The sequence below is a fragment of the Ahaetulla prasina genome, chromosome 1 (genome assembly GCF_028640845.1).
Source record: "Ahaetulla prasina isolate Xishuangbanna chromosome 1, ASM2864084v1, whole genome shotgun sequence".
Lineage (NCBI taxonomy): Eukaryota > Metazoa > Chordata > Lepidosauria > Squamata > Colubridae > Ahaetulla > Ahaetulla prasina.
The window spans coordinates 66,486,967-66,500,547 of NC_080539.1; the positions used below are offsets into that span (position 1 = coordinate 66,486,967).

General features: G+C 37.0%; 1 protein-coding gene across 1 annotated transcript in view; it reads right to left on the reverse strand.

Moving 5' to 3' along the window:
• Positions 1–12,963, reverse strand: part of PPP1CB (protein phosphatase 1 catalytic subunit beta) — a 29,270-nt gene extending 16,307 nt beyond the window's left edge. Inside the window, exon 1 of the mRNA XM_058162407.1 lies at positions 12,597–12,963. Coding sequence (XP_058018390.1) covers positions 12,597–12,648 — 52 coding nt within the window. The 5' untranslated portion in view covers positions 12,649–12,963. The remainder of the gene's footprint in view (positions 1–12,596) is intronic.
• Positions 12,964–13,581: the final 618 nt, after the last annotated feature.

The following is a 13,581-nucleotide window of genomic DNA, read 5'->3' on the forward strand; positions in this document are numbered from 1 at the left end:
TTGGAGTTAAAAAGTGTACCTCCAGAAAATATGACATAGTGTAGCTAAGCATTTACTAGCTACTCCCTTTTTCAAGTACATGGTTTATAGGGAGATTTCCCCACCTCCAAATCTTCCAGTGGTAATTAGATAATTAAAAATCACACTTTTAAGAAAAACAGACATTTGTTAGATGAAATATTTAACTTACAAGTGGTCCTCACACTTAAAACCATCGCAGCATCCCTATGGTCACATAACTAAAATTCGGATGCTTGGCAACAGTTGTAGCATCTCCAGGATCATGTGGTTACCATTTACAAACTTCCCAGGCAGCCTCTGACAAGCAAAAACAGTGGGGGAAGCTTGACTCGCCTAATGACTGCATGATTCATTTAACAAGTAGTGATTCGCTTAACAGCCCTGGCAAATAAAGTTGTAAAATCAGATGTGATTCACTTAACAACATCTTGCTTAACAATGAAAATTCTGGTCCCAATTGTGGTCTTAAGTCAAGGACTACCTCTATTTTTTAAAAACTAATAGCCAACAAAAAATGTTTGGATACCTATGTGACTCATGATTTCATTGGCTAAATAACCCCAGAAATAAACAAACTATTCCATACTTATTTTTATTTATGTATTTCTTAGATTTTTGTCCTAACTTTCCTCCCAGAAGATAAGGCACTTTTTACATGAGGATCTTATTTATTTTATGCTTTATTCAGTTACAACATCAAATTTGTGAAAAAGGTTAGGCTGGAGAAAATAACTGGTCCAAAATTAACAAATAAGTTTCATGGTTCTCCCTGATCCTTGTCAAACATATCATGCTAGTTCTTTACTGTATCTTAACATGAAAGTAAATGGAAGTTATACCTCAAACGTAAGTGACCTATTTTAAAGTTTAAAATCTAATTACAAAAGAAAAAAAAAGACTTCAATTATTATTCTTCAATCTCCAGGAGAAAAATCTGTTGTGGCCCGCTGAAGGCCAGCAGAGCTGGCAGCAGTCAGACAGTGAGGAGGTTGAGGAGGAATATGGGCCAGTCCTGGGGGCTGAGGAAAGCTTGGATGAGGGCTCTGTGTTGGAGGCAGAGAGGGAGATAGATAGCAGCAAGGCAGAGGAACAGCTGGAGCCCATTCTCAGTGTGCGCATGTGCAGAGCTGCCAGAAGAAAAGAACAACTCAGAAAGCAGGGTCGACTTGGGAGTAAAGCCACACCGTGGAGATAATTGGCCCCTCCCATAGGAAACAAAAGGAACGCAGTGGGTCAGGGGCTAAGATGCTGAACTTGTCGATCGAAAAGTCGGCAGTTTAGCAGTTCTAATCCCTAGTGCTGCTGTGTAACAGGGTGAGCTCCTGTTACTTGTCCCAGCTTCTGCCAACCTAGCAGTTCGAAAGCACGTAAAAAATGCAAGTAGAAAAAATAGGGACCACCTTTGGTGGGAAGGTAACAGCGTTCTGTGCGCCTTTGGCGTTGAGTCATGCCGGCCACATGACCACGGAGACGTCTTTGGACAGCGCTGGTTCTTCAGCTTTGAAATGGAGATGAGCATTGCCCCCTAGAGTCAGGAACAACTAGCATGTATGTGCGAGGGAAACCTTTACCTTTTTATAGGAAATGAAAGAGGAGAGAACGGGGAGGGGGCTTTTACAGGAAACAATTTGTTCAATAATTTCAAGAGTAGAAAGTTCTATTCATGACTCTAAGAGACTCTGTGCCAAGTTTTGCTTTACTCTGCGTTTGGAAACAAGTTACATGGCAGCTTGCCAAATGAGATAAGTTGTGTTGATAAATATTCCTTTGAAAAACTGTTTGGACAAGCCTTGCTGACTGTGTATGAAAGTAATTCACAGTAGTGTAAACAAAAGAGGTTTTGCTGGGACCCAATTCCTGCTTCCTGCCTTTTAAGGGAGCCTAGGTCAGAACAAAATCTTTAAAATTATTTCTATAATACTCTGGAATCCAATTGGATTAAGAGAAGCATACAGAAATATTACCGTACTTATACGAACATAAAGACATCATAGGGTTATCAGAAAATATCACTTAATTTAGTTGGACTTATTTTGTTAGTTTTACATGAATGCAATCTTGCCCATCAAAATAAAGTTTGTAGCAATCAACAGAAATATTATCTTATTTATACAATGGTTGAAATAAAGAAAAGTTATACTCAAATATCAGTTTTATATCTATGAACTATCATTACTTACTATCTCCAACTCACCTTTCCAATCTACCTAAGAAAAACTACTTCAGCAAAAGCTGTCATTATTAATGTACTACTATAGGACACTCACAATAAAGTTCTTGTTGCTAAACAATATCTAGCCCTTTTCATAAATATTTATATTGATGAGGGTGTATTTTATTGCCATTCATAATTGCAGTTTAATACGTAGGTTTAATTCTTTTGTTTCAGATATAGCACAAAGACTAATTTTTTAATTGAAACTATTAGCTATAGAGAAAAGTGAAAATAAGCCAAAAATCTGCTTTATAAGCAACATTCTGTTAACTAGCCCTAAAATAAAAACCTAAAATATGTCCAAAATTAATATATTCTGAAGTGGGAGTAAAGAAAAAAAAATAAACATCTCAGGGGAGTACAGCAAGATGAGGGTCCTGCACAATGTGGTGTTAAGGATGATAGCATTTTTATCAGAAGCTTAAATATTAAGTTTCAGGGAGGCAACAAAAGACTTCCATAAAAAAAAAAATCTTGAAGGGAAACAAGTATAATTTCTCAAACTGGATTCTATCTGACAACAGAAACAAAAACACAATGTAAAATTTTAGAAACAATTCACAGAAAGTGTTCCTTTTAAGTAATTATCTCTTAAAACTACATCCTCAACATCAAATTATCTTTTTAAAAAAAGCTTCTTTGGGTGAGTTCAGCTTTTGAGATGAAATTTATTACTATTATTTTTGCTGTTCAGACAATTTCTAAATAGTTTTAATATGATTTAAAAATCTTGTTTAGTGATGGTACTTCTAGCATGACAAATATATCCTCCGAACACCTATAATTAACTATAGTTCATTCCCCTTCTAATAAACAATCAATGTGTATTCTTTTACTAAAAGGATTAAATAGACTATTTCAAGCATACATTTAAATAATTAAATGAAGTTTTCTTTAATCATAACTTTAAATTCTACATTGCAGTTAATGCTGATAAGAAATGTCCAAAACACCTGAAAAGCAGTAACACACTTTTATATCAGAAATTGAAAGACAACTTGGAAATCATTAAATCCTGCCTTACGTTCCCAGTGCAATAAGTCATTACTATGGCTTTCTGACAAACTACCATCCAGTTTTTAAACACCTCTAATGAAAGAGAAATCACCACTATCCTATTCCCTAATAGTTTTTCCATTACATTTTTTCCTGACATTCAATAAAAATTTCTTTTTTTGCAATTCAAACCTAGTGTTTCTCGTCTGCTTTCTGAAATCACACTCACAAAGTCCACCTCTTCTATAATGTTTCAGTCTTGTCTCCTGCAGGCTAAAAATATCCAATGCTTTCTACTATTCTTTGTAAGTTTTTACTTAAAGCCCCTCATCATCTTGATCTCTGAACATGCCAGTATTAATGGCCTTCCTAAAATACAGAAGCCAGAACTGTATGCAATGTTCTAGGTGAGATAGGACCAACATCGAAGAGAAAGGAACTACTACTCTTTTTGGAACATTTTCATGGTCATCAACACATAGCTCATATTCAGTTTGCACTCCACTGTAAGCATGTTTGTTTTCAGTATAGTGACTCCTATTCCATATTCTGTCCATGCTATTCTGATTTTCAACTAACATACTTAAAATAGTTGCTTATTCAAAATCCACATATATATCATATTCAATATCGAAATAGACTATTTTTAGACCATGACTTTCTCAAGAATACAGAAACAAATGTCAGTTTAACTAGGAACCCCCCAAAAAAACAAGTCTAGCAGAAAACCAACAATATGCATTGAGCAGAATTTCACTAAATGCTCAAGAAAGGTATGCCTTCACTATACCACAAAGAAGTTAATATAGGTTTTCAGAAGCTTCCGGTGGCTCCGCTTCGTTAATGGGGGTCTATTTTAGACCGCCAGTTCTGTGTGATTCTGTAGAGCTGTTTAGACAGCGTTAATCTGCTGTCAACAGCTTGTAAATCTCTACTCTCGGGCAAAGAGGGGGAGGTGAGCATTCGGGCTGAAATAGAGCCCCCAAGGAAAGCCCCAGGAAGATTTCTGGTGGTTTGTTGGGAACGCTCCTTCTATAGCTCGAAAAAAGCTCCAGAATCCAGAACGCTTCTGCAAATGGCAGAACAAAACGCAGCGTCCATCTCCGTGACTGATGGATTACTGAAGGATTGCTAACACGGACAGAGCTGAAAACAGGAGTGCTGGCATTTGATTGTAAGATGATTTTAACTCCCTGACAGAGAAGGTATTTGTATTCAAGAGTGGAGATGATGAAAGATGGCGTTTTGTGTATTGAAAGTGAAAGCTAAGCTAAGCGAAAGCTAAGGAAATGCTTATTATAATTGCTGGCGTGGAACCTTTAAGAATATAACAAGATATTTTTAAAAAAATCTTTTTTAAAAAAAAAATCTCTTTTTTTTATTATCTTTTTCTTACAGTGTTTAAGAAGAAAAGCTTATTGAATTTTTTTTCTTTTTTTTTTCTTTTTTTCTCTTTTTTTCTTCTTCTTGGTATTACTTAGTTTTAAAATGGCCTTCAAGCAAAAGAGATTTAATCACTTCTAAAATATTGGAAATTTCTTCACTTTAGATACGGAAATTGAAAGAAGATATTAAAGACAGTCTAAGGAATTTTTTACAGGAGCTTATGGAGGCTTATCTTTCAGAAATAGATCAAAAATTTAATGAAATGGAGAAAGAAATACTGGATTTTAAAGATATGGTGGAAGAGCAGAGGAGGGAGATGAAAAAATTAAAGGAAACAATTACCCCATTATTGTTATCTAGTATTCAGACAGAAGAAAGACTGGATGAACTTAACCAAATTAATTTAGATTTGCAAAGGAAAATAGAAGAAGTTCAAATTAATTTGAATTTAGAAAATAAAATAGATGATATTCAGGTTAAGGTAGATAAGGCAGATGAAGAAAGGGTTATATTACAATATAAATTAATGGAATATGCTATAAGGGTAAGGAGTTTAAGAGAATATAAAGAGAAAAATTTGAAAGAGATTTTTATTCAGGCCTTTGCTCAGATAGAGGGAGTGGAACAAGAAGATTTTGAAGTTAATATTGAAAAAAATTATCGTGTTAATTCTTGGTTGGCAAGGCAGAAGTGTTTACCGAGAGATGTGGTTATTTATTTTATAAATAAGAAGATTAGGTATGGAATTTTGCAAGCATTTTATAAAAATAAATTTCAAATATTAGGACAAGATATAATAATGATGAAGGAAATTCCTCCTAAAATGTTAAGAAAGAGAAAAGAATTTGCCTTTTTAGTGGATGAGCTTAAGAAACATCAGATATATTTTAGATGGGAGGTTCCAGCTGGTTTAACAGTGAATTATAAAGAAAGAAAGTATTTTCTCAATACAGTTTGTAAAGCACGAGATTTCTATACTAATGTATTAAAGATTGGGAACTCTTTATTAATAGATGTTAAGTTGAATGGTGAATAGATGGTGGAAAATGTGTAAGACAGAAGAAGGGGAGGGAGAATGTTTAATTCTATTATATATGATTATGATTAATTTTTGTAAATGATTTATTTTGGATATAAAGGTGTAATTTTAGGGGTACTATTTGATATATTTCAGGTATAAAGGAATAGGAAGATGGAATATTGTTTAACTTTGGAGGATAGATAGTAAAATTTAGGAATTTGGATTAAATATTATATTTAAGAGATGGATGTAATGTTGTTATATGGCTAATTAGAATTTAATTGTTATAATAGATATATTTTGGATAAGTTATAGGTGTAATTTTAATAATGTTATTTGATATAAGCAAGGTAAAGTGAAGATTTTAATTATTATAATTGATATATTGGATATTTCTAATATTATTTGATATATATAAATGTCAAAGATGTGAAAAGATGGGCTATTGTTTACTCTTGAAGGTTGGACAGAAAAATTTGAGAAATTAAGTTGGAAATATGAACTATTTTTGAGAGACTGCTTAAGGAAGAAAGACATTTTAGAAGAACCCTTGGTGACTATTGGAAGATGGAACGTTGTTTTGATATTGATTGATGAAGGTTGGATATTAAAAACTATGTACTTTATTCAAGAACAAACACTACTCTATCGGAAATTTCTGAGAACTCTAGGAGTGGAATGGTCTGATATATAATGGATTGGAAGAAATGTACTTTCTTTGTTTCTGGAAGGGGAGTTGAGGTTTTAAGGAGTGACTATGGATTATGATTTGTGTTATATTTTAATTTTTGTTGTTAGTTTTATACCCTGTATTCGGTTCTGGGAAGTCCCGGGGGGGTGTGGGGGCAGGAAGGGGAAGGGAGGGGGAGGGGGGATGAGGGTAGAAAATGGATTGATGGTTAATGTACAAAGATGATTGAAGATGTATAATTAATGTAAGATCGGAGCTGCCTGGCTACCACTTCAGAATGACGGGAAAGAAGGAAGTAGAAGAGAGAAAGAGGTAGGAAAGAGAAGAGGAGGAAGAGGAAAGGAAGGAAGGAAGAGGGATAGAAGAGGGAGAAGAAAGGAGTAGGGAGGAAGGAGGAGAGGATGTAGATAAGAGAGGGGGAGGATGGTTGTGGAAAGTAGAAGAAGATAGAGAAGGGAAGAGAGTTAAAGGAAGGGGGTGGTGACTGGGCAGGTCCGATTAATTGTATATGATGGTACATTAAATATGTTATTGGATATGAATGTTAAAATAAAACTTTTTTTAAAAAAAAGAAGAAGTTAATATAGGTTTTCATTTAAAATTCAAATCATAACTTAATTTTGAAAATAACATACTGCCCTGAATTTTCATGAAATAATTATTTAAGTCTACATGGAAAAGGGCTAATCATTTGTCTTTGCCATCTCTAAAAACCGGGTTTTCAATTCAAACTCCAGAAGTAGCCAAAGGAGATATATATATATATATATATATCTTTTTAATAGAATACAGGATAACAGAGTTGAAAGGAACCTTGGAGGTTTTGTAGTCCAACTCCCTGCTCAAGTATATACCATTCAGGACAAATGGCTATCCAATTTCTTCTTAAAACCCTCCAGTGATGGAACACCCATAACTTCTGGACGCAAGCAGTTCCACTGGTTTAATTATTATGTCAGAAAATTTTTCCCTGGTTTTAAGACAGCTTTCTCCTTAATACGCTCCTATCCTTTACTTTTTGTCCAGCCCTCAAGTGCTTTGAGGAATAGGCTGAATCTCCTCTTCTCTGCAACATCTGCTCAGACATTGGAAGGCTGCTATCATGTCACCCATAATCAGAGGTAGAATTCACTTACCTTCCCTACCAGTTCGCAAATGAGAGCATGCATCTGCCACCTCTGTGCATGCGCACAGCCTTCTGCGCATGCGCAGTAGTCGCACATTATGTCTGGGAGACTCCCACAGTCGTCACTACCGGTTCGCGCGATCCGGAGAGAACGAGCTGAATCTTACCACTGCCCATAATCCTTCTCTTTGTTAGACTAGGCATACTAAGTTCCTGCAACCGTTCATATATTTTAACCTCTTGCTCCCTAATCATCTTTGTTGCAATTCTCTGTACTCTTGAATCTCAACATACTTTTTGTATCATGGTGGCTAAAACTGGATTCTTGTGACCTTAATACTGTACTTCCATGGTTGCAGCCTAGGATAGCATTACATTTTTTTCTCCTCCCACTTGTGATTGCATGACTGTAACTTTGTTGCTTGTATTTATATTTATATTGCAATTTATATTGCTATTGATTGTTTCCTAGTACGATTGATTGCTTATTGTAATGTATGACTGTCACTGGGTGTTGTGCCTTATGATTCTTGATGAGTGTATGTCTTTTTATGTACACTGAGTGTATATGCACCAAAGTGTATATGCACCAAAGACAAATCCCTTGTGTGTCCAATCACACTTGGCCAATAAAGAATTCAATTCAATTCAATTCCTATTACTATTCTGGCAGCTGCAGCATACTGCTGACTCATATTTAAATGGCTGTCCACCAGGACACATAGATTCCTGTTTCTGCTGTTGAGCCACATACCACCTATTCTCCACCTAGGCATTTAGTTTTTCTTGCCTAAGTGTAAAACCTTACTTTTCTCACCGCTGAGAAGCATTTTGATGGATGGGGCCCAGTGTTCAAATCTGCCAAGATCCTTCTGGATCTTGAACCTATTTCCCCCAGCTTAGTATGGCTCACAAATTTGATGAGTTCCCTTTCTATCCCCTCATTAAATTGTTTATTAAGATTTGAAGAGTGCTGGGCCTTGGGATAGTCCATTGCATGCTTTCCTTCATGAAGATGTAGCTCCATTGAGGACTACAGATTGAGTGCAATTAGCCATCCAATTACGAATCCATCTGGTGGCGATATCCCATATTTTTCTAATTCACCATTTATGGTCTACTTTGTCAAATGCCTTACTGAAGTCCACATATACTATGTCTATAGCATTTCACTGGTCCACTAATTCAGTCACTTTGTCAAAGAATGCAATAAGGCATGATTTGTTTTGACAAACCCTTGCTGACTCCTAATAGCTCTGCTTGTTTCTAGATGTTTGGAGAATCATTACTTATCTTTTCCAAATGCTAATTATTCTACTTTATGGAACTCATGCAGGTAGTGAATTGTTTTGCACAGGCTGGCCCTGTATAGGTGGAATTTTTAAAACTAATACACTAGTCTTTAATTTGAGGAAAATTGATTTTAAAATGTGAAAAACATGCATACTACTCAATACTTTTTACATACTTCGGAGTATTTCCAATATCTAAGCTAAGTGCAAGATCCCGCTTCATCTCACCCGCAAGACTACAAAGAAAACACAAACCTTAGATATTCTGAAAGACATCTCTCTCTTTTCAGAGCACACTTCTGAGAATACAGTGCACAGCAAAGTATCAAAGTCTTGCACCAGCGTAACAGGGCCGGACACATTGGGTAGGAATTGTCAGATACGATAATAGAATATTGATTCTTCTGCAGATTAAAAGAACCCACCAATTGCCTTCTTTAAAAAAAGATTCAGTGTACTGTATATGTTCACTTTTACAAGTATTAATTATTTTATTACAAATCCAGTATTTCAGAAGAGTTAAGACAAAGACAACACTTGTTAAGTACCATTAAGAGAAGTTATAGGGACAGGAAATCTGAACTAGCAACTGCCTTGCTCACAAGCTTGCTAGTTTAAGTCAGAATACTGTGTGTAATAACTTCCAGATGCTCCTAAATACCATTTTCTGCAAAAAAAGCATATTTTATTTCCTCTTAATAGTGGAAATAATGAATGTAATGAAAGCTAAAAAACTAGAGTTAGGAAATTATGTTGTATTTGGAGTCCCGCAGTAACTATTGCTTCCTAGAAACTTCAATGAACTGCCCTTGTTGATACTCAGTTCTTAAATTAGCTCAATAGTTTGTACAAACTTTACCACTTATTAGAAATAGGATTTTAGTTTTTAACGAAGTGGCAATAAAGCTTTCAAAAAGTCCAGTAGTCACTAAGAAATAATTTATAACTATAATTTTAGAAGTCAGAACTACAGCTAATTAGAACCCTAACCAATTTGCTGATATCAAATTGAAACAAATTTCTGAAAGTAGAAAAACGAACTTTAAAAAAATGCCAGCATAGTCTAACCACTAATATTAAACCTGAAAGCAAAATTGTTCTTTTGCTTTCTGTATAAAATATACAGCCAGCTAGATTAACTCAAAGGAGGGACCATTCCTTCTATTTCCCCTGCATGAACCAAAATCTAAACACCACAATATTTTTTCCTATTTTCCTTGAACACAATTATTGTAGTTATGCCTAGAACTATTAAAAAAACCAAATCTGCTATAGGACAGTGCATATGTTACATCTGGCATAAAAATAACCCTGCTGAATCAAACCAGAAATCTCTCTAGCTCAGCATGTGGTGCTTTATTGCTTATCAATTAAATGGGTCTGAGAAGACCAGAATCAAGTAATAGCTTTGTTTTGTTATGATGGCCAAAACACTGCCTGTGAAAAGAAAAACTACATATACCAATTATAGTTAATAGCTGTTTAAAAAAAACTACCCTCTAGGAATTTAACTCTTTTAAGTCATTATCAACATGTATTGTGACACAAATTTCTATGAAGCAGGTTTTTCCCTTTTTTTCTTTTAACAATTCCACAGTACTTTTTAAAATTATGAGAGAATTCCCTCTTGACATGCTTATAATGCTCCTCCCTATTACCTACATGCTTTTTTTTTTCAATTATAACATTCCATTCTTCAGTTACCCTCAGACAAATGGTGCTTCAGTCTCTCATACATTTTGATTGTCCTATTTTGGAAAAGCAGTAAAAGGCAATCAAAACTCTAAAACAAAACAAAAAATAATGAAGTCATTTCCTCAATATAATTTATCTTAATGCAGTACCATTAATAAATATCAAATCAGAATGCCATTGGTTTTCCTTACAGTTCCTTGAAAAAAAGTTACCTAATTTCTCAGACTGCATCTTCCAATTAATAAATTCAGCCATGAATGTGAATAGTAATAAAATATAAAAAATAAGTAGATTCAACTGTCTAAAAAGTTTAAAAAATAATTTATCAAAGCCAATCTTACAACAGCTTTTATTAGGTAAAATATCTTGCTGTTAAGTATCTTCAGTTAGCAGTAACTACTCACAACCTACACACTTTATTTTAAATATAGACACATTACCTTTCATCCAAAAAATGTAACTAGTATCCTAAACACACGTTTTGTTGCATCAATCCAAAATCCTTATGCTGCATGCTTGATAAGTCACTTTTCTCTTACAGCTGTGGAAAGCTAGCATGGCTTCTGTTTTTTTGCTTTCCTTAGCCTACTCATGTCTAAATCATGTGCTATGTGATGCCTATCCTCAGTAGATGGCATCTTATCCCTATCTATAACCCCAGAACAGCTGAATAAGCTTCTAAGCAACACTATTTAGAATAACAAAATATAGGTGGTGCTAAAATTACCTCCTCCTCAATATCAAATAGTTCACTCACAGAGCATAGAAAATTGCATCTGCAAAGCAGGCTGCTAACCTTCTATTACAGCAGACTCATGCATTGAAGCCTTTTCTGACAGGCTGTGCTCTTCACTACTAGCTGGGAGAGAACAAAGATTAACTAGAAATGCATCAAAATTCTAAGTATAGGTATGCTATGCTTTAAATTGCACTAAAGTTTCCAGTGTATCATGCAATAAATTAAAGTGAATATCGTAAAAAAATTTCTACTGAAATGGAAATTTATTTTTTACTGTACAAATAAACGTTTTGGTTGAAATTCAAATGACCCAGTTTTATTCTATGTTGTACAATCATTTTAAGTACTTTATCCAATGTAAAAAGCATCTAAGCAAAAAGCAGAATGTTTAGGTGAAATACAAAGAATTAAGGGAAATTTCCAGGAAGACAGGGCATGTAAAAAAAGGGTCAGAGATATTTTTAAATATACTCAGTAGCTGTAAAGTGGAAAAAAGTTAATACAAATTCTCAGCACAGTAAAATACTGTATAACCATAGAAACTCTTAGATGGCGGTTACACATTACCAACAGAAAAAAGTATGATTAATAATGTTACCAATACTGTACTCCAGAGCTGTAATGGTATTGTTGTAGTATATATATGGCAATATATAGCACCTGAGATTATAGCCTCAGCTTTCATGGACTGAGGTCCATTTCACGTGTGGATGCCAGATAATACCTCCCATTCTTTGGGTATTAGTGTATAGCAATCTGAATTATATTAAAGGGTAACTCCCCTCTACCGCGGCCTACATATTATTTAAGGTCGGCAGCAGCTTACGGGGTGTGGTGAGATAGAAGCGGACGATATTTTTATTTTTATAAAAGCAGCAGCTCCTACTTTTACCTACATTGCGCTTTTCTAATTGACTCGTCGTAGTAATTGAAGAACCGAGAGGTACTAGTAGTGGCGGTTGGAGGAGAGCGCGAATGCTGCTACCCAGAAAGCTGGCTGAGGAGGTGGGGAATCTTGCCTATTTCTGCACCCCCAGTCTCGCTTTGGGAGAGGCGGCGGGTGGGAGATATAAGGCCCCTTCGAGGTAAAGAAGAGCTGTGCTCGAGCAAAGCGGCGAAAGGTTTTAGGGAGGTTTCCACCAGAGCGCATTCACAAGAGAAACAAGGCCACCAAACCATCTTCTCGGCCGCCTCTCCCTGTCCCCGTCCCCGCAGGCAAGAGTACATGTGTCCGCTTACAAGCATACCGCACCCGCACCCCCACTGCCCTTCGCCAGGCTCCCCCGCCTCGCCTTCCACCCTCGAGGAAGAACTTCGCTCCCCGCGCTTCAAAAAAATGCCCCTTCGCCTTTCAAGTCAGAGAAGCGGCTCCCCGCCCATCCTTCGGCGTTCCCTCCGACCGGCCAACGCTCACCTTCTAGAAGCCTGGTGATAAGGCTGTCCACATTCAGCTCACCGTCCGCCATTTTGTAACCAATGGATTCGTCCCGGGCGGAAACACAGAAGGCGCTTCACAGAGGAGGAGGAGGAGGAGGCGGCGTCGGCGAAAGCAACAGCTTCTTCTCAGATCCCTCCCTCCCGGCCGCGGCTCCAGCCCCCGAAAGCGCCCAGCCCAACGGGGACCCCCGTCCTACTTTCTCCTTCCCTAGCGCCGCTGAGCAGGGAGGAGGGAGCAAAGAAAGCGACGAAAGCAAGACCGCCGCTCCTCCTCCTCCCCACCCTCCTGCCAGGTTTTTTTAGGCCTCTCCGCGCAAGCGCCTTTCGTTTCTTTCCACAAGCGCGCGCCTCTTGTCAACAACTGCGCGGGAGTATCGGGTTCGCCTCCTAAAGGCTGAAGCGGCTTTTAGGCCACCTCCCCCAGGAGAGCCTGCGCAAGCGCAACAGGCTCAGGGGCCGCCGCTCATGGACGCGGCTTCTTTCGGACTGCTTTTCCCCCTTCTTGCCATCGGCTCTAGTATCATAGTAACGGGAAGGTTGGGTCTTTTAAAACATCTAGACGTGGAAGTGTAGTTGGCTCCTACAGTGCTTACTTGGTGCAGCGGACCTTATAATTTTCCTTGCTCAAAGTCCAGAATCTTTCGGAAAGAGCTAAAGGGTTAGTCTCGGTAGAGGCAAGAATCACAGCTGTTGATTCCGTTTTGATCGCTCAAAAACAGCCTCATGTCGTTTCTTGTGGGATCCCCGCCCCCGAGAAATTAATATTCATTACCCTTAATGCATTTTCAGAGAAAAAGAGTTTTGAACAAGTTTCGTTTTCTGGTCTTGTTTTATGGCGCTTGGGATTAAAATCCTGCAGAGGAGAATGGCTCAAAAGTTGGGGCACTCTCACATGGGCGCAAACTTTACTCATGTGCTTTGGAAGAAACGTTGGTTAAGTAGAAAAACGCTCTTCATGTGCT